The sequence below is a fragment of the Botrytis deweyae genome, assembly GCF_014898535.1.
Source record: "Botrytis deweyae strain B1 chromosome Unknown BDEW_005, whole genome shotgun sequence".
Taxonomy (NCBI): domain Eukaryota; kingdom Fungi; phylum Ascomycota; class Leotiomycetes; order Helotiales; family Sclerotiniaceae; genus Botrytis; species Botrytis deweyae.
This window is the reverse complement of record NW_024066212.1, coordinates 1,607,795-1,628,275: the sequence shown is the minus strand read 5'-3', so window position 1 is coordinate 1,628,275 and position 20,481 is coordinate 1,607,795. Positions and strand designations below refer to the sequence as shown.

Here is a 20,481-nt window from a genome sequence, read left to right as displayed (position 1 = left end):
TTGTTTATGAGACATTCGGCAACATTGATTTATCATCAAGATCCCAAATGAGCAACACAGATGCTGTATGTCAACATGTTGTTGGCATATATATTTCGCTACTTCAATAAACGACAAAGTTCATTCACATTGATTGATTGTACAGAGAAATACTCAAAAGACAATAATAATAATAATAATAATGTCGTTTCCTTTGAAAGATAAAACGGCTTTGGTGGTAAGGATATATGGATCTCGTTATACTTGTAGTACTTACTGATCTCTATTCTCTTAGACTGGTGCATCCATGGGAATTGGAGAAGCGGTCGCAACACGACTTGCAAATGACGGAGCTAACGTTGTATTACTTTCTCGTAGTAAAGCAAGTCTCATTTTGCCGAAATCTTGGTAGAAATAAGCTAACGATTGCACCAGGACAAGTTGGACAAGATTAAAGAGAAGATTCTGTCAAAAACCCTTTCAACCAGAATTTCTGTTTTTGCAATTGACATTCAAAATTACAAAGATGTTGACAAAGCGGTTGAGTTTGCTGTGACTGAATTTGGATCAATCGATATTCTCATTAATAACGTAGGTGCTGCTCATAAGAGGTAAATCAGTTGCTAGAAAAATTAAATCAATGTTTACCCTGTGGCCAGGCCGGCCTAGCATTAGGAGCTCCCGCTGCATTCTGGGAGCTATCTATTGAGCTCATTGACCAAATGAACACAACCAATATTTCCGGCACAATGTATACCACGCACTCTGTCCTCAATCGAAGTATGATTCCCAACAGTAAAGGAACAATCCTAAACGTTTCATCAGTAACCGGTCTTGAAACACCTCCATTCTCGGGAGAAGCAGTGTATCATGCCAACAAGGCATGTATTGAAGCTTTCAGTAATAGTCTAAGAATGGAAACAGCTGGAACCAATATACGCGTCATGGTAATCCGACCTGGGGTTGTGAATACACATTTCCATCTTCAAAGAGTCAAATTTGATCAAAATGCCATGGATGAGTTCACATCTGGATATCCGCCACTTGTTGCGGAGGATATTGCGAATTCTGTGTCTTTCATGCTTGCGCAACCTGAGAGTACCACAATTAAAGCTTTGGATTGTGTTCCAACTGGTATGTTGTTGATACCAATTATCTTTTTCGACTGCTAACATATGGCTCTTGTGGCCCAGAGATCTCTGACTGACTTTGATCGCACATGGAATGAATGTAATAATGGATAATTCAGAGATAAGGGCGTTGAACTCCAAGAAATATTCACTCACATGGACTATCCTCCGCGAGGAGAGTTCTCTGCAACTCAAGCCTGAGAGGAAAACACAGTATCGACATACCAAAAGCTCAAAGCTAGGATAGATGATCTTAGACATAAGATAGAACAACTCGGTTTAGTAATGAAGCTACTCTTGTCCATCCTACTTTGCAGATGTTTGTGTTTCTTCTTGACGGCTGGTATAATTATAGGCTAACTTTCTATTGCCCCAAGAGATTGATCCATTGTATACTCTTTAGAAGTCTACGCTGAAATAGCGTGCAGAGCTTCTTCATATACAAAGACGAAAATATGTGGGTTCTATACCGATGTACAACGCATGGAACAAGAATCAAGATGAGAGAAAGAAAACGATAGGTTGCAGACATGTTGTCAGTAAAACTAAGAAAGAGCTGAACATTATCTGCAAACATTCCCTTTTCGATCCCTAAGTTCTATCTGTGAGGGGTAATGTACCAATTGCAATAGAATTCCCTGATAGAGGATCCGTATCAACTTTGAGATCCTCAGTTTTCTGACCTAAACCAAAAAGAAATCGCGGTAGGTTCTGGACCTCTGGCTTAAAGAAACCCCTTTAAATTACATCCACATATATCTTGATGGAACGCCGCTGCCTTTCCGGCCGCATGTTGTGAAGTACACTGCACAATCTATTAAGACTAGGCCAGAGCGCAAGCAGTAGGATCAGTATAGTGCCCAACACTGGTACCCAGCTCGCTCGTAGAAACTACGTAGCTTCCGGCTCTACTGGTATACACAATCTCACGGGAGTTGTAAATATGAAGACTCCCAGAAGTGCGCGTATACCGATCAGTTATACCACCGCATCCAGCGCCGTTTGTGGCGATGTCAGGGAGCTTGCCGCCGTTGATTGAGAGAATGGTTGAATAGCGTGTGGAGCCGCTGACGGTTCTTGTGCTTATCGCATACTTGAATGAGTAACTGAGGGGCTCAGTTAGTGGATGGATCGAGGGTTGATGAATGAGGCAAGGATGCCTACGAGCAAGATGTGTTGCTGATACATGCAGCTTTTAAAGTCGTTAATGGTGAAAAGAGTACTGGCAGGTTCTTGGATAGCAGCAGCCGATGCAGTGGCAACGCTGAGTGCATGAGAAGAAGTATTCTGCAGAAAAACGGCCCCATTTATACATTTGGACTACAAAGATATCTTTTAAAGCATTTCCTAGTAGCTCACAGGACGAGGTGAAACTCTATCCCTTCATATCATCACTTCAGACGACAAATACACAGATCTCGCCTCTTGTGCTCCATTCAGTAGGTCCTTCAAGATTAAATCTCGGAACCGAGTGCCATAGGAATAAGGTTCTTTTTAACTTACAAGAAACCCAAGAAACTGATTTTAACTTTCCAGTAGATGGGTCGTGCCTGTAATCTCCCATTGAGACGGATGAAATTGGATTCTTTACGTAACTTGGATGGAATGTATCCTCTCATTCAATGGGGAGAGGAAGAGACGTGGGGCAAAGATTAGATTAGATCTTCTGTCGCCAAGCCGACAATTTAACCTTATAATCTGATCTACTGTATACATGGATCAGGTTAAAGGCCAAAAGTGGAATTTAACCGGGGGAGTCCACTCAGGTATGATACCTCTGAAGACTGCCGCGACTAAATCAAGCGGGTGCTAGCTGTTGAGAGTGGGATTTCGCGAAGGGTCGAAGGTGCCAAATCACATACATGCAAGTATTGACTCAACTGGCCTAGAAAATTTACTTCCCAGCGGGGTTCATCCACCATCTATGTAGGCATTTACTGTACATATCCGTGTGTTGTACGTCCGTTGTCGACTTGCTTCATAATATCTTGGTATGTACTGTGAGAATTTGTAGATGTTTTGAAATCATGCCACAAGTTCTTGAATATCACAGACTTCGTTCCACAATTACTTTCTAGTTACTCTTTGTTGGTTTTGAATCAATAGTGCTATGGTGGATTATTCAGTTTATGTGTTACTTTGTTACTCGGGGTTGTTTTTTTGTATCTTTGAACGTTTTCTTTTTACGGATATCGGCATGTTTAGACTGAAGAAAAGTGGTCAAGTCTGGTGATTTGATTCTTCTATTATTATACCAGCCAAAAGTGTCTATTTGCATTAGCGTTTTGGTTCAGATATTTGCATATTGGCGGATGCCATTTTGTTATATGTCGTATATGTATATTGGAGAGTTAGTTCACCAACTAACCTCATGTCAGTTGTCAAGTAGAGCACAGACAGAAGGACCTATGGTGATTTGATTGCTCACATGTCTTGATTATGAATGTTATCGTGTAACACTCTTACTTGCCCGATATCGTATTGTTTGGTACCAGAATAGATTGTGGTGTTACTTTACCTCGTGAGAGCTTAGAAAGCATTCGTTTATTGACGGATGAGTATACTCGTACAATATTGTATAATGTTTTTATAGTCTCGTCTTATAGTAGGTCTCGTCACTGAAGAATACGAGGTGGTATTGTATGCGGGGTAATTAACAGGGGGGTGGTTAGGCTTGTCCGCCTGTACCCTGCCCCCCGTGTTGTAATCTTACACTATCAGACTGTGTAATCCAAAACGTTCCTGCTTTGGGAATTTTGGTGTCTAACTCCACCAGCTCCAAGTTGGTGACATCCGATCATACCTCGTACCACTGTCATATTCAATCATATTCGATCATGCAATTAAGGTATTTCTCTCACATCATTGTTCCTTCCCACTTATTACTCCGTTGTGTGCATGCTAATCATGTAGATCTTTTGGATGTGCGGTGAATACGAGATCCTTCCTTGGCGTCATCATCTCACCTCTACGCCTTCCCTACCTAGTTATCGATCTTTCCTCTGTCAAGAGACATACTACCTGACTACATAAAAGAAGTGCTCTTCCCATCAAAAAGTTATCTTCATTAACACCCATCTTTAACATTCCGTTCACTTCAACAGAATTAATTCCCACATCCAGGACTTGATCCTATTGATTCATTCGATCGATTCTAGATTGCATTCTTAGGAAAAAACGGTTTACACATTCAAACATCAAATTCAGGATGCGTACCTCATTTGTCCTCGCTGGCCTCCTGGCTGCAGCTACTCAAGTTACGGCACAATACACAAATCAATCCGCCCCATTTTACCTCGCACTTGTCTCCTCAGACGACAGCTTGAATGGCGCCACACTTTCGCCTTGTCATGAGGGTGCAGCTATCGAGGGACTTTGCCTTGGTCCTTCAATCTCTAGTCCAAACGCTACCTTTTCCACCTTCAATTTCAACACATCCTCCTTCGACAGCAGTTTCAATGCTACTATCGGCGAAACTGGTATTTTGACATGGCTGCTTCAAGGTGCAAATTTCAATCTTTCTTCGCCTTTTGGACTTTCATATAGCGCCACTAGCAACGTTGCGGTACCACTGTTCACTCCTGGCACGACTTCCACAACGAGTGTAGCGTTTGACGAGGACAATTTGTTGAATATTCAGGGTTATCAAGATGACACAGTATCACCAATTAGCTTTGGTACTGAAGCTTATTACAGGTGGTACATCTGTGAGACGTACTGGGGATACCACTACACCACTTTGGCTTGGGTTGTGGGCGAGGCCGATCCACAAAACCCAACTTGCGTGAAAGTTGATGTTAAAAGAGTTTTCACCGAGGCCAAGAGTTATGAATAGTCGGTAAATGGACTCCACTCCAGTGGATTGGTTGTGAGATTGTGGGATGATTGTATGGTTGTGTGGGCGTTCACCTAAAATTCAAATAATGGAGGAAACGAGGAGGAAACGAAGACATGAGATAAATTGATCACGAGGGCAGTAATGACTAATGGAAAATATAATTGTTTAATCCAATTTGATGTCCCCGTACTTCAGGAGTTCTTGTCAGTGATTATAATGATCTACTCTAAGCTTTGTAGTTCTGGCTTTTGCTCTCTCTTTTAGCATTTCATCGTTACCTATGTATCCATCTGAGTTCAAGATGATTTCGAAATTCTTCCTTGTGCAAATTTCTATTCTAGTGCTCTATCAATTTCCTTTCGTTATTCTACCTGTCAAATATTCCATGGGATAAATTTTTGTAATAACACGTGAAGGATGCAATACATCGCACATGAAATTGAAATCCTAGGCATCTGAGCTTGAAGTACTATCTTACTATCAAATATGAATTGGGAGAATAAAATATTACTAGATACGATGATTTTTTGTATGGTTTCAAGCCAATTTACAGTATGCATCGGTGATAAAAAGGACAGCGTCCAACACTCGTCTACAATATGCTTTTGCTTTTATTCATTGATCCAAACGATGTTCAAAGAAATATTTTGGCAACGCCTCCTTTGATTGCTGTCCAAGGACAGACAAAACATATCCGGAAACAAAAGATTGAAAAGCTAGTCCTTTCACCAATGCTACAATTTCAACTCTTTGTTGCAACACCACAAAAATGAAAAATTATATTAAAATCAAACGATAAATGTGCATCTTCAACTTCCTCGAAGTCCGAGATAGATATCAATCTCGAAACATGCAGCCAGCACCAATAGCCACCCATGAACATCAGCTGAAATTCGAGAGAGATGCTCAGAGACGTCCTTATACCGAATATGCTCGGAAATTCGGACCTAAATCTCCAGACAGAGCTCAGGGAAAGAGTTGGTTAACGCCGTTGGATCCTCTGTTCCCAGTAAGTTGGGAAAATGCAAGACCGGATGATCGGCACAATATAATCGGAGGGTATCAGAAACAGGAATTGCTTCTCTTCACCACGAGAGAATTGAAGGATTTAGATGCGGTTTGTGATAGACCTATGAGGGATAGTACGCTGTCTGGAGGGATTCTACCAATTTTGCAGAGGGATAGGTGGGAGGATAAGCCGAGTGATGCGTGGTTGAGGACAGATAGTGTCCCGATTGTGAGTTCTTCTTATTTTCGTTCTTCGAAAAGCTCGCTAGATATAATTCTTCTCGAATAGTGTCATGAATGATCATTGTTACTGATTCTTTCGAGCGATAGAGGCATGACCCTGATGGTGGAAAATGGCAATCGAGTAATGATAAAGTATGGGAAGTCCTCAAACCAATAGTCACACTTGCTTCGCAATTTATAACGTCTTCAAAAAGTTTACCATGGGTATGATCTATCCTTTCACCCTATGCCTTGCTTATAGCTAATCTAAATTGACCGCTTGACAGCTAGATGCTCTCCTCCTTGGACCCCGCGCTCCTGTCCATCCCGATAGATACCCACCAGGCGCAAAGATTCTCAAAGAATACCACACCTTTAGTCCTCGAGAAGGTCCATGGACTGTTGAACGCGAAAACGAAGTCGCGGCCGAAAGAGATCGGGTCTTTCGCGGATTGATGAATGAAATGGATTTTATGTGTTCGTATTTCTATAGCCATCAGAACGTGAGAGATAACGATCCACCCAACAATGATCCAACATACCCGGTCAAGAAATTTGGAGATGCGTTGGGAGTTTCAACAATCAATACTTGGGAAATGCTCGTCAAGAAGAAACCCGGTGCCAAGGTACTTAGTCCCCAGGATTTTGTTCACCTGCTTGACAGTACCCCATGTGCTCATCGACGGAATTAGCTAATTTTAATTGAACTAGTGGCGAGTTCAAATGTTTCTCAACGTCGAATCTTTGGAGCCTATCTTCTTCCAGTATAAAGACTTATCAGACTCCGAGTTGGCAGGTATCAGATATCGCTGTGCAAGTACCGTGAGTTCGTCTTAGAGTAAAAGGCTGCCTGCTCCTCATGAACTAATGTGTTTTCAGATTGCGCACGAACTTATGCATGCGATAGGCTATTATCAGTCTCTGCATCGTCTAGGTGTTCGTGTATTTACAAATAACAGAGAAGGATATTTTGGAACGGAGCAGAGCGCGGAGCTTGGCTGGAGCTGGCAATGGGCAGTAAGTCAATTTAGCACTTGATATCTTGTACTTTCTCTCCCCTCCAGATGATGATTCGAGTTGTTAACATGAAACTTTGAAATAATAGATTTTCGGAGGAATTGACCTCAAGAAACCCGTCAACCAGCGGTCCCGTCGTCTCCTGTGTCAATTTGCCGAAATGATGTACCCTTCTTTCACCACTAAACTTCACGGCTCCAAGAGTCAACCTACTCTCATAGAGCCTGCTATAAAAACACATGTCGATTTCTATCCCATCGGCGTCCAGTATTTAGAAGACGTTCACACTCAAGACTTTTGGGATCTGATGGTTCGCGGTTTTGGCGGAGGCATTCTGAAATACCGCGCGATCAAGGAAGGTACCAGAACCGTCTACCGTCCGGATTCTGGTGAAAGCGGTCGCCCTTTCCTCTATACTTCCAGGGATAGATTGGATCCTGTCGTCCATGATCCATATATCAACGATGATGCGATGATGTTGCAGGGTATATTGAACATACAATCGCAGATGGAGACTACGCCGATGGAGAGGCAAGTTTTGGACTTTACTGCAAAAATGGCTGAAACTGCGAAAACTGGGAAAGAATTTTGGGAAAGTATGGAATCCCAAGTTAAAGCCGTGGGGGAAATCATAGAGGTATTAGTGGAGAATAAGAATAACAATTTTGGCGGTGATGAGGGAGAAATGGAATTGATGAACACGGCAGTGAAGAATGTGGTGGAGTTGTTGGTTGTGGCTTCAACAAATCACGAAAAAATGGTGGGAATTACCTTGGAGAGAGAGAGGCAACGCGGAGGTTTGGAAGATATCACTTCCAAGCGTGCTCTGTTGGTTTGGAACAGGGGTGCGAGGGGATTTAATCGAGAAGTCATTGAAAAAATCGGAAAAAAGTCTAGGACTGGAGAACTGGCAATGCAATTGAATCGCTCCTATAACCGTCTGGAGCAATGCCAAGCATTATTTTTCATTCCAAGTAGAAGGGGATTCGCAAGTAATTATCCCACAGAACAGAAGGAGTTCGATATGCTCCTCGATGCGACCGCGGCGATGCATAATTTGAAAGATTACGACAAGGCGAGACAGTTGTGTTCTCAAATATCTTCAAATAAATACATTGGATCTTTTGCGAAGAGTGCGGCGTCAATGATGGTTGCAAATTGTGAAGCAGAGAAGGCAGGGGGTGTTGAGAAGTTGACAATACCAATTCGACATAAATGTTGGAGGTTACTCACTCAAGGCTTGGAGAGGCTGGTTTGGCTAGAACCAGAGATTGTCCAAGTCTCAGAAGGATGGAAGGAGCTATTCCGGGATTATATTGACTGGGGGAAGATAACGGAAGCGAAGTTGCGGATTGAAAAACAGGATATTTTGCCCCCGGGGTTTGAAGAGACGGGGGAAAGTTCACAGACAGCAAGTAGTCGTAGTGGGGGACAGCCTGCAAGAGCGAACACTCAAAAGAGGACGAGGGAAGATGTTAACGAGTTGGTTGACGAAGTGATGGAAGATGTGGTCTGTCCGGAACCCGGAGAATGGAAATCAATGCAGAGAATGAGAGCATTCAAGAAAATGAAGCGTGGGTCGAGGGATCCAGGTGATACCCCGCCGGAATGAGATAGAGGTGGTAATCGTTTCAGAAAAAGAAAGATACGCACCTCGACCCTTTAGAAAAAGGCTTGGACTCGAGATATTTCCTACTATATCTCTTTGTAGAGCTAGCAAACCTGCATACAAAGCCACCAGTGTCATTCACTAGGTATGATCAGACACTAATTGTCTCAATAAAATATGTATCCTTAATAGCTCTGCAATGACTTTCAGTAAGTGGCTAGAATAAGACCTACGATATACAATAGAAAATACAAAATAGAACTCTCATTGCTGCCCGCAAATCGTCAAACATGAAGCTTCTTTCCTCAGTCGCACTTGCCTAACACAAGACTCATATACCTGGCTGCACTTGCAAGTTGTACATCGTATGAGTTGCCTGACTAGCAATTATTGTTGCTCAATATTGCATCTCTACTCTGTAACTCCCGAGAAGGAAAGTGCCAGATGAAAACCACTAAAAGCAGACACCAAATATCGACTTTCCCTTCCTTCTATTGTACAAACAAACACTTCACCCAAAAGAAAATAGAACACTTCTCATTCTTGGTTACTATGATCGATATATCATTGCTTACCATTCAACAGTGATTATCAGGACTCAAATTAAACATCACTCGCAACAACAACGCACAAATCGAGCCCATACCATTTTGCTAGATCACGGCAACATTTTCTTCATCGATCCTCATCAATTACTTCACAAAAATATTGAGAGAAGTATTTTCGAAACAATGCCACATAGGGATATTGATTTCCTTGGTTCAGAAAGTAGCGATATCTCAAAAAGCACCAAATGCTTATCCAAAATGCTTATAGCTCCGCCATCGTCGCCCCAAACACCTGAGAAAAAGTGCAGATCTCCCAAGCGCAGCCTTGAAAAGTCTCCGTCACCTTCCTCGATTTCCAAACTCACCGAGGAATCATTTAGATACCTAGGCACTTCATATCTCTCAGCAGAAGAGAAAAAGGAAGCCCGGAACACTCCATCTCCACCAAAAAGACAACGAATGACATGGAATCTACTAGAAAGAAAGATAGATGCCAAGCTTAACATAACCGCGGACAAATCCATAGCTCCCGAGAATCCTCTATCAAGAAGGGAGAGGCGGGTTTTGGAGAAAAGACACAGACTAAAGCTAGCAATAAGGAGAAAAGAGGAGCCAGATGTCATTGCTTCCGCTCCATTGACAAGCCTTGCAGGCGAAACTTGTTGTGAAGATGAGTCCGCTGCGGAGAACAGAGGTATGGATGTGGACACTGGGAAGGTGGAAGAGAAATTGCCGTCTAGTTTGACTGAAGAAAGAAGGGAGGGGGAAGAAACAAAGGATGACCTTCCGGTCCTTGTCAAACTTTGCGAGGGCTTGGAAGTGAATCAAGCATCTCCAAGGATTGGACAAATGAAAGCAGGCAGTGGAATTGATAATCATTCGACTACTATTGGAACAGACTTGTTTGGTGGAAAGGAAAACATGGTTAAAGGCATAAAATTCGCTTCCCGAGGCCCAGAAAAGAGAGGGCAATGGGCCATTTCACACAAAAGAGGAGGTTCGGAAACTTATTTGAAGATTCTCAAGCTATTGTATGGCGAGGAAGAAACAGGAAATAAGAAGGAGATGAAAGAGTTAGCCCTCGTCATTGAGAGCGTAAAACGTATGTTTATGAGCGGAAAACTGGAAAGACAATTGCAGAAGATTGATGACAGAAATACGCGGGATAAAATGTATCTCAAGGCCTTGGCGTCTTTGGACGAAGAGACAGGAACAGAGTCTAACAACGGAACCGAAGACATGAGGCTCATAATTAAGATCTTTAAGTTTGTTCGAAGCGGACAATTGGCGAAGGACTTGCAAACATTAGGAGAAGTTTTCGAAGCGTGTCGGAAAGGCTTGGACCGGTTGATTAGAGAGGCAGAAGAGGCTCATGCGAGGAAAACTGAAGAAGAACAGTCTAGTTCGCTCACTTCGTTCAAGGTTCCTGCTTCTTCTGAAACTGACTGCCAAGGTGTTGTACCCTTTGCGAAGGAATCCGAAGCTATTGAAACAAATGACATACGAGACAATGATGTCCGAGGGGCTGAATCAATAGGAAACTCTTCGAAGAAAGTCTGTGAAGAGCCCGTTTGGGGAGCCATGAAGTCTCGATGGGGAGAAGATTTCCCATTGCCTGCAGATTTCGACGATGAAGCTGCTATGTTGCAACAAGCTTTTATTCAGTCAAACTATGACGAGTTTATAAGATTAAAGGGCTGCCATGGTACCTCTTGCTCAACCGCTCATGGAAACGAAATCGTCAACAAAAAACCCACTACCACCAGCATACAAAGCTTTGAGAAGATGAACGAAGAAAATATTGAGGAAATTAGCCCTGATGGCCAACAGGACGCTGATGATGAGACTTCTGATACATCCGAGTCTGGATCTGCCCACTACAGTACCGATAGCGGTGATGAAAAAAGCAAAGTCGACACTAACAAAACAAGCGGGACAGGAAATTTGCCTGAAATGAATGATATCTCAGTTGCATCGATTGAATGTGTAATAAAGGACCTTCTCATTGCTACTGCAGAGCAATTGAAGCAAAGTTTTACAAGTATGTTTCAGAAGAAGTGTTGTGAATCAACTGAGAACGAGTTCGACAATTCCATGGACGAAATGTTTATTGCTACTACTGCAGCCGTAGTCAGAAGATCATTCCAAATTTTGAAGTTGGACGCATTTGGGGAGGCATTGAAGAAAGCAACGGAAGAATTATTGGCAGAGGGCAAAATAAGAGGGCGTCGCTGTGTCACTTCGTCTGAATCCACAGCCTCTATCGAACAAAACATCTCTAAGAAATGGGCTGTCACATACCCAGAGGCCATTCCTATGCGTTCCTTTGAATTCACGAGAGCCATCGATATCCTCATCTCCCTCACAAGGTCTACTCCCTACAACCATGCTATCCTTGAAGACACCCCTGAATGTATGTACGATGCCTTAGTAGTCTACATACAATACTACTTGGACACTTGCACCCACAGAAAGTGCATAGAAATCGTTGAGGGACATTCTCTCGATCAACAGATCAAATGGATCAGAGAAATGCACTCTTTTGTTTATTGGTGGAAGGACGTGTGTGAGGAATTCAAAGGAATATGGGGAAAAGGAGTACTGAATAAGGAGGTTCTAAAGAGCTTTGATGTAAATGGAGGTAATTGGAATGACGAAGAGGCTGGAAGAGATTGAAATTTGTGTACGGGAACTCTGTGGAATTGGCAGTAGGATGACTGCTGCCACGGCTCTACTCTGAGATTGTTTTGAGGCTTATTAGAGAGTATCTTTATTGACGCAACACTTGTAGTTTTAATATTCAACGAGAAATGAAATATAATTTACCTTCACGTTTCTCGAGTTCCCATCTTCTGGTTGCTTTCAAAGAAATTTGCCTCAAGGTCAACGAGTTCAACTCCTGCTGTTCAGATAAAGTATCTCTTATTTCGATTTCGATCTGGCATGAGTTAAAAACGATCAGTACGCTTTGTTGTTTGTCGTTGGTTTGTGAGAAGAAAAACTGTTGATTAGAGTTCTAACTTTACAAACTTTATAAGGACTCGGAAATCTGTACAGTCACATGACTGACACGTGCTACAATGCTTTGATCGGTAGGTATCTTGATCGAAGCTCGGAAGCTCCTCCAGACAGGACAGGATCCAGCAACATATGATGTGATCACCTTGAGCATCTCAATATATGATCTATCCCTTATACATACTATTTTCCAATTACACTTCGGATCCCAGTCTCTATCCATTCCCTCGGAAGTCATTATCCCGATTTTCACAAACTCAAAAGGATTCAATCTCCAACCGAATATCCACAACACATCATAACACTCTTGCAAGCAAATCCAAGCATTCAAACATACCAAGGTATGATCTGCATCAAGTATCCAAGTATGCCTTCACCGCAAACCTCCTCACGCCAAGTTCCACACCGGCAATGGCGTACATGTCCGCATCTCCCCTGCTCGCTAACCTTACCCCGCATTCTACCTTAGCAACTCCTATGACAGGTAGACTATGATGATCATTCAGAACAAAGTCAATCCAAGGGAACACGAAGCGATGCACAGATGAGGGGGCATTGTAACGTCGTATGGTATCTATCGTGGACAATTAAGATAAGTGGATACTTCGGGTTTGTATAAACAAGTTTGAAAAAGATATGAAGGATGTCTATACCCCAGGAGTTTGGGGAATTTTATCTTCTGTTCGGAATCGAGTCTCTCGTTTCGAGGTTTCTTCACATCGAAACGTTAATCATGGGGGTTTTATCACAATGGAAGGCTTTACTCGTGAGCCTGGTAATGGTGGCAGATATCGGGGTTGGAAGTCAAATAGAGAAGGAATTTGATGTTTTTAAATACGTCGATCCATTCATCGGAACTGCAAAAGGAGGTATGTTCTGCTCATTTCCTGAAATGTGTTGAGATTTGTTACTGACATACTGGCAGGTCATGTGTTTCCTGGAGCCACTTTACCTTTTGGTAAGCTTTATTGACTCCTCTCTTGATGATTTGAGCTCATTAGTTTCAAGGTATGGCCAAAGCAGTTGCAGATGTGAACAATCCCGATGAAAAGCAAGGAGGTTTTGCCTCAGATAATTCCGATATCACAGGATTCTCTCATATGCATGATTCCGGCACGGGTGGTGTGAGTAACACTATTTCATGAAAAAATTACTTCTTGACTGACCCAAAACGCAAGTCACCATCACTTGGAAATTTTCCATTATTTCCACAAACAGGTTGTCCTGGAGATGTCTTGAATAATTGTTTCTTCACCAAAACCGATCGAGCATCGAGAAGAATTAATGGGACTGCTGAGGCTCATCCAGGATACTTTGCCGTTTCCTTAAATACTTCTATTCATACAGAAGCAACTGTCACAAATCATACCGCATTGTATCGATTTACTTTTCCTTCGAATTCTTCATCTAATGATTCATATTCCACCCAACAGGCCCCTCTACCTTACAGTCCACTTATCTTAGTAGATCTAACGGATTTGCCGGAGTCTCGTTCAAATGGTTCGGTCCAAGTCGATCCAGATACCGGAAGACTTTCTGGAACCGGAACATTCAATCCTTCATTTGGAATTGGAAGCTATGATTTACATTTTTGTGCCGATTTTAAAGGTGCAGAAATTCGAGACACGGGAGTTTTCATAAATAATCGTGCCGGAAGTGAACCCAAGAATCTCAGTGTTACACCCGATGGTATAAATTCACCTCCTCTTCCAGCAGGAGCCTGGACACAATTCAAAGCACCTGCAAACAACCAAATCCTTGCTCGAGTAGGAGTTTCGTTCATCAGCATCTCAAAAGCTTGTCAAAATGCCGAGAAGGAAATACCAGATTTTGATTTCGAGAAAGTGTTGACTGCTGCTGAAGACGCGTGGAGAGAAAAACTTTCGGTTATTAGTGTTGATGCCACAGGTGTTAGTGATGAACTCCAAACTGTTTTTTGGTCCGGCACTTATAGGGCCATGATTTCACCACAAGATTACACGGGGGAGAATCCATTGTGGGACAGCGATGAACCTTATTATGATTCTTATTATTGTATTTGGGATTCTTTTAGAAGTATTCATCCGTTGTTGACTTTCTTGGATCCATATAGTCAGACACAGATGGTGAGAAGTTTGATTGATGTTTATCGTCATGAAGGTACGTTTTCAAAAGTCTCCTGAGACTAAACTGTTCGCTAATAGTGTGCTAGGAAAGCTTCCGGACTGTCGAATGTCGCTTTGTAAAGGATTTACTCAAGGTGGTTCGAATGCAGATATTGTTTTAGCAGATTCTTATGTCAAGAATATCACTCAAGACGTGGACTGGGCAACAGGTTATGAAGCAGTGGTATCTGACGCTGAAGGTATGCTTGCCAAATTACATTTCATCATCACATCATTAACAAGATATAGATGAGCCAGCAGACTGGTCCATAGAAGGTCGAGGTGGCCTTACCAGCTGGAAAAATCTCGGTTATATCCCCACCGATGACTTCGATCCTTATGGAGTAGGACCTATGACCCGCTCCATCTCCCGAACAGTAGAGTACGCTTACAACGATTTCTGCATTGCCGAAATTGCCCAGGGACTCGGTCAAACCGGCGACGTAGAAAAATATCTCGGACGCGCTGAGAATTGGAAAAACATGTACAAAGCCGACCAAACATCTTTTGTCAACGGATCCACCGATGCACCCGACTCCATCGTCGACACCGGCTTCACTGGATTTCTCCAACCCCGCTATCTAAACGGAACATTCGGCTACCAAGATCCCACCCTCTGCTCCCCCCTCTACAACTTCACATCCTGCTACCTCAACCCCAACGGCCATGAAACCTACGAAGGTAGTTCCTGGATGTACACTTTTTTCGTCCCCCAAGACATGGCCTCCCTAATCACCACTCTCGGCGGCCCCTCCCTCTTCACCTCCCGTCTCTCCTATCTCCACACCTCCGGCCTCCTCTACATCGGCGACGAACAAGCCTTCCTCCCCGTCTTCCAATTCCACTATGCCGGCCGCCCCGGCCTGTCGGCCCACTTCTCCCACTTCTACATCCCCTCGCAATTCAATACCACGGTCGCCGGGATCGCCGGAAACGACGATTCCGGCGCCATGGGCTCCTTCACCACGCTTGCCATGATGGGACTCTGGCCCGTCTCGGGCCAAAACGTCTACCTCATCACCCCTCCCTATTTCCCAGAAGTAAGCGTCAGGAATGGACAATCGGGCAAAGTGGCCACGATTAGAAATATCAATTTCGATAGCGCCTACGAGAATATATATATTCAGAGCGCGACGCTGAATGGGGAGACGTGGACTAAGAATTGGGTGACGCATGATTTTTGGCTGGAGGGCGGCGTCTTGGAATTAACCCTGGGGAGGAATGAAAGTGTGTGGGGAACGAGGGATGAGGATTTACCGCCGAGTGCGTCGACGATGGAGTGGTAGGGTTGGATGAGGGGAGTGGGTAGTAATGATAATGATAGGCGAGGGAGGGAAACGGGAGATGGGTTGTTATTATTAATATGAATGAATGATTACGCGTGTATTGAATTTGGGTTGAAATACACTAGTAGCTAGGTAGCTTTCTGTTATGCTGCTAGTAATCCTTTTAAATAACAGAGGACACAGAAGATATGTAACAAACAACGCTAATTAAAGTATCTCAATATCGTCAAGAATTCCGCGTGCACTTCCATCCCATAGTCGTCTTTTTCATCAAACTCTATATAGGTTCGGAGTTTCACGTTTTCAAGATTTTGTCAAAATTCATATCTATATCATCTATCTAATCAAATATCATCCATATATAAATTCATTCCGTGATCTTCGGTCTTTTGAACCCTTGCCCCGTCGCTTTTCCATTGCCTCTTCCTCTTCCCATTCCCCTGCCTTTTCCTTTTCCTTTTCCTTTTCCTTTTCCTTTTCCTTTTCCTTTTCCTCTCTCCAAACCCACTGCTTTAGATTTAGAACCTATTGAACCCTCTCCCTTCTCCTCCTCCTCCTCATCATCATCACCATAATCGTCTGCTTCATTGTTATCTATTTCAGCATCCACATCCAAATCTTCATCTTCATCTTCACCCCCCTCATCCCCATCCACCTCCTCCACCACTCTTTTCCTTCCCTTTCCCTTCCCCATCCCCTTTTTACTCGCATCTCTTTTCGCTTGCGCCTCCACACTCAATTCATTCTTCTTCGCCCACTCCCTCGCATTATCCGCAAAGGTACCTCTATCCTTCAACGAATTCGCCGCTCCACCTTTCTTCTTCGCCTTTAATTTCCCCACCGCCTCTCTCATCCTCTTGCTCCCTTTTTCCCTAACCTCACCCCCACCACCTCCCACTCCCCCCACCCCAACACCACCCTCAAAGTATCTCGTAATATTACTCTGCGTCCCCTCCGTCTCCCGTCGATTCATATCCCTAATCACCGGCACCAAAATTTCATCCACCCGTTCTTGACTCCAACCCACCGTGGTCATCAAAAATTCTCTCAGTTGTCCTAGATCTGGAACTCCCCATTGGAAAGCCTCGGCCGTACTATCAACATCCGGTTTGAGATATGCTTCTGTAACCGCCTGACTCGGGAATGCGGGGGGTAGAAATAGTTTCGTCGCTTGTGAACGACGGAACTTTTTGCGGAAGAGTGTTGGTTCGCTTGCGAGTGGAGGGGTTGTGAGAGGATTTTGAACGAGGGACCACCATTCTTTGAATTCTTCAAGTCCGGCATGGGATGGAAATTCCGAGAGTATCTCCACGGCGGTGACGGGTCCGATACCGGGAATCCCTTCCGTGTAATCAGAACCTAGTAAATGAGCTATTGAAATGAGTTGATCCCTCGAAAGAGAAAGTTCTTTTTCCAGATCGGATGAGAGGTAACACTCCACGAGCTTATTGGAATTAAATAAGTTTTTATAAACTCTCGTCCCGCCAAAAAGAAAAATATCCGAATCATCAGTCACAATGCCATCTACAAGACCCAGACGGACAAGCTCAGCACATTGAGCTTCTGCTTCCATTGGTGCGGTGATGTAAGGAATACCGAAAAGACGGAGTAGAGTTTGACATTCTGTGATCGTGATATGAGATACCTCATCTGCATCTCTACGATCTTTCTTTTGTTGACTTCGCAATGCTTTGAGTTCTTGCTCGTATGAATCATGGTTTTCTTTTTCGGATTTGTTGTTTAGGGTACTGGCAAAGCGAGCATGTTCTTCTGCTTCGATGGCGAGTTGGGTCATTAGTTCTTCTTCTTCCGGATCGCTAAAATCGAATTCATCTGGAATCGCTTCAGCTTCTTGACGATCATATGCATCGTCAAAGGGTGGCTTGTCGGATGCAGTGGGTCCAGATGGCAAGGTAGATATAGCATCTGCCATTTGAACATCTTCAAACACTGGAGTCGGACTTTTTCTTGCAGAAGTTGATAGTTGTGTAGGTTCAGTTGCTTGAACATCAGGAAGATCCACATCTTCGAAAACAGGAGACGGTGATTTTGATTTCGAAGAAGACACATCTAGGCTCTCTTCAACGGGAGGTATGGATTCTGAAGCCTTATTAGACTTGGGAGCAACATCCCCATAATCGCTCTCCGACCACTCTACCGGTACATCAGACTCCTCTATCAAGCCAACCGGATCTTCCGCACGAGGTTCTGCCGATGGCCGTCGATCCCGAGGAACATCAGACAGCGGCGATTGAGCTTTAACAGCTTCCGCCAAATCATCCATACTATTCTCCGCAATATTAAGCGTGGGCGCTTTGTCCAAAACTTCCACATCACTATCATTATCATCATCAGAGTCTACATGAATAACCCCGTGATCACGTTGAAAAATCCTCTCGTCTTCTTCTGCTCTTTCGCGATCCTTCGCGTTCAATTCTTGATCTTTCTTGCGCTGCTGTTGTACTTGTGATCTAATATCATCATTGCCAATTAACCAAGGAGGTAATGGTTTCGCCTTTTCTTCTTCATCTTCTTTCTCGAAGCCACCAGCCAGTTCCTCTTCATCTTCCTCTAGTGGCTCTCCAGTTAACTCTTCTGGTTTCTTCTTGCCGAATAAAGATGATTTGAATTGAATACTCTCAAACGGTAATGGTCCATCGAAAGGATTCTTTTTGTTCACAACAACTGGTGCTGCTTGACGGACTTTTTCCGGTGCCTTTTGTGACCTTGCTTTCCTCAATGCGGATTGAAAATCCATATCACTATCACTATCACTATCCACCTTCTCAGTCTCTTCTTTCCGTTTCGGCACAGCAGCATTAGCTCTATTATTAACCATATGAGCAATCATTTTCCCACTAGACTTAGTGAGAGGTCTAGCATCTGCTACTGCTCTTTGCTCATATTCTGGCATTGGTACATCCTCAAATGCATCATCTTCTTCTTCTTCCGCTTCTTCCTGACCATAGCCTTTTTGGAGTGATAGTTCAATTGCTCGATTTATATGATCCTCCTCGTCAAGTCCTACATCCTCATCTTGATCTTTTTGTAATGACATAGCAATCGCGCAATTAATATCTTCATCCTCATCATCGTAAGTTGCATTCAAGGAGCTGGGTCCCGGTTGTTCGACTACATCATCCACGAAGAGCGAATCCGGATCCTCAGATGGCATTCGTGTAGGTTTTGAATTCGATTTTCTCCTCGAGTTGGAGTACTCTTTCCTTCTTTCAGCAACTTCTCTGGCTTGAAAATCACTATAAGTCATATTCCTCCCATCATCTTTGGCTTTCGGTAACCGATTTAATCCTTCAACAGGAACATCCTCGAAATCATCTTCCTCAGATTCAGACACCAAGTCCACCTTGTTATTTTTTCGATCATAATCATCAACATCAATCGGTTTATTCCTGTCCCCCACTCCCTTTTCCAAGGAGACCACACCTAAAGCCCAACCACCTTCAACACCATCATTCTTGACCAAAACGTATTCCCTTCCCCTCTCCCCTGCAATTCTACTTGTCCCATTAACCCCAAACATCTGCTCCTCCGCATTCATTCCATTCAAATTCATCAATCTCTGCGTCAACTCATTCCTCTCCCTAACCCTCTCAATTTGGAATTTCGAGAAAGCCATCCTATCCGGAAACATCTCTTCCAATTGTTCCTTACTCAACCCCATCCTCAATCTACTCCTCAACCTCGCCGCATTCAAAATATTATACCGATCTCCCGCTGGTAAACTCATAAAAAACTCCCCATTAAAATCGATCTTACTGAAATCATATAAATTCACATCTTCTCCATTATGAAACTGTCTCGCATATTCTTCCAATTCCTCTGCCGACATGATTCTCGGATCTTCCGGTCTACCCATTCCTTCTATGCCATTTGTCAATTCAGGTAAATGATATGCGTCCTTTTTGTAAAATTTCCGGGTCGTTTGGACTTGTTGCTCCGACATCCCTATCTCATCCACATATGCTAATTGTTCTTCCGGCACCACCTCTTCTTCTTCAACAGGTCTGCTTCGTCCTTCCCTTTCCCTCCTCTTCCTCTCACTATCTTCCTCCTCCGCCCTCCTCTTCATCTGTACCCCCAAAAGCCTCCCTGCAGTTCTAACAGCATCTTCCCTCCTCCCCTCTCTTCTTCTCTTCCTGCCCAATACCGTTTGTCGTTTCAATATGGGCGCGCCACCATCAAACACAAAAACAGGTTTAATGCCATGAAACAAAAGTTTGCATATCCTGCGGAAGAATCCCACGATATGCGAATTGCGGAGCGCATTTCCTTCTTTGTCGCGCACGGCTTTGAGGAATTGGTAGATCCAGATTGAGGCGTCGACGGCGAGTCGTTTGCGGTTGAGAGCTGGGAGGGGAGTGGGACGAGCGCAGGGTTGCACGATGGTCCAGAGGCCGGTGACCCCCATGGTGAGGGTGTTGAGTCTTTACCTTCGTAGAAACCCTGGATATCAGAATTGTGGTTCGCGGATCAAGAAATTCGTGTCGGCAACCCTAATGTAATGGTAAGAAATCAACAGTAATTGAAGTCAGGTAGAATGAACAAGAACTCTGAATCCTCAGCTACACCCTTATGTAATGGTATTATATTCATCCCATGTCAAAAAAGAGGGTTTCAAAATTCCAAGATTCTCATCTCTCAATACGAATTCAGCTAATAAA

At 43.5% G+C, this 20,481-nt stretch overlaps 7 protein-coding genes across 7 annotated transcripts; 5 read left to right on the top strand and 2 right to left on the bottom strand.

Moving 5' to 3' along the window:
* Positions 1-181: 181 nt before the first annotated feature.
* Positions 182-1,186, top strand: EAE98_003153 (uncharacterized protein; the record flags this gene model as incomplete). The annotated part of the gene is made up of 5 exons (XM_038950773.1): positions 182-217; positions 275-361; positions 415-570; positions 639-1,113; positions 1,173-1,186. The coding sequence occupies 5 exons, from the start codon at positions 182-184 to the stop codon at positions 1,184-1,186; spliced, it is 768 nt and encodes a 255-aa protein (XP_038813302.1).
* A 525-nt stretch (positions 1,187-1,711) lies between these two features.
* On the bottom strand, positions 1,712-3,124 carry EAE98_003152 (uncharacterized protein). The gene is made up of 3 exons (XM_038950772.1): positions 2,972-3,124; positions 2,274-2,812; positions 1,712-2,215 (listed from the first exon to the last, which is right to left on the bottom strand). The coding sequence occupies exons 2-3, from the start codon at positions 2,414-2,416 to the stop codon at positions 1,933-1,935; spliced, it is 426 nt and encodes a 141-aa protein (XP_038813301.1). The 5' UTR covers positions 2,417-2,812; positions 2,972-3,124; the 3' UTR covers positions 1,712-1,932.
* Positions 3,125-4,317: 1,193 nt separating this feature from the next.
* On the top strand, positions 4,318-4,944 carry EAE98_003151 (uncharacterized protein; the record flags this gene model as incomplete). The annotated part of the gene is made up of 1 exon (XM_038950771.1): positions 4,318-4,944. The coding sequence occupies one exon, from the start codon at positions 4,318-4,320 to the stop codon at positions 4,942-4,944; it is 627 nt and encodes a 208-aa protein (XP_038813300.1).
* Positions 4,945-5,797: 853 nt separating this feature from the next.
* EAE98_003150 (uncharacterized protein) lies at positions 5,798-8,806 on the top strand (the record flags this gene model as incomplete). Its single annotated transcript, XM_038950770.1, has 6 exons — positions 5,798-6,184; positions 6,286-6,402; positions 6,465-6,803; positions 6,889-6,999; positions 7,057-7,194; positions 7,283-8,806. 6 exons carry the CDS (start codon positions 5,798-5,800, stop codon positions 8,804-8,806), a joined length of 2,616 nt encoding a protein of 871 aa, XP_038813299.1.
* A 728-nt stretch (positions 8,807-9,534) lies between these two features.
* On the top strand, positions 9,535-12,027 carry EAE98_003149 (uncharacterized protein; the record flags this gene model as incomplete). The annotated part of the gene is made up of 1 exon (XM_038950769.1): positions 9,535-12,027. The coding sequence occupies one exon, from the start codon at positions 9,535-9,537 to the stop codon at positions 12,025-12,027; it is 2,493 nt and encodes an 830-aa protein (XP_038813298.1).
* Positions 12,028-12,817: 790 nt separating this feature from the next.
* Positions 12,818-16,014, top strand: EAE98_003148 (uncharacterized protein). Its single transcript, XM_038950768.1, has 6 exons — positions 12,818-13,238; positions 13,295-13,327; positions 13,378-13,493; positions 13,548-14,508; positions 14,561-14,713; positions 14,763-16,014. Exons 1-6 carry the CDS (start codon positions 13,013-13,015, stop codon positions 15,797-15,799), a joined length of 2,526 nt encoding a protein of 841 aa, XP_038813297.1. The 5' UTR covers positions 12,818-13,012; the 3' UTR covers positions 15,800-16,014.
* A 152-nt stretch (positions 16,015-16,166) lies between these two features.
* On the bottom strand, positions 16,167-20,228 carry EAE98_003147 (uncharacterized protein; the record flags this gene model as incomplete). Its single annotated transcript, XM_038950767.1, has 1 exon — positions 16,167-20,228. The coding sequence occupies one exon, from the start codon at positions 20,226-20,228 to the stop codon at positions 16,167-16,169; it is 4,062 nt and encodes a 1,353-aa protein (XP_038813296.1).
* Positions 20,229-20,481: the final 253 nt, after the last annotated feature.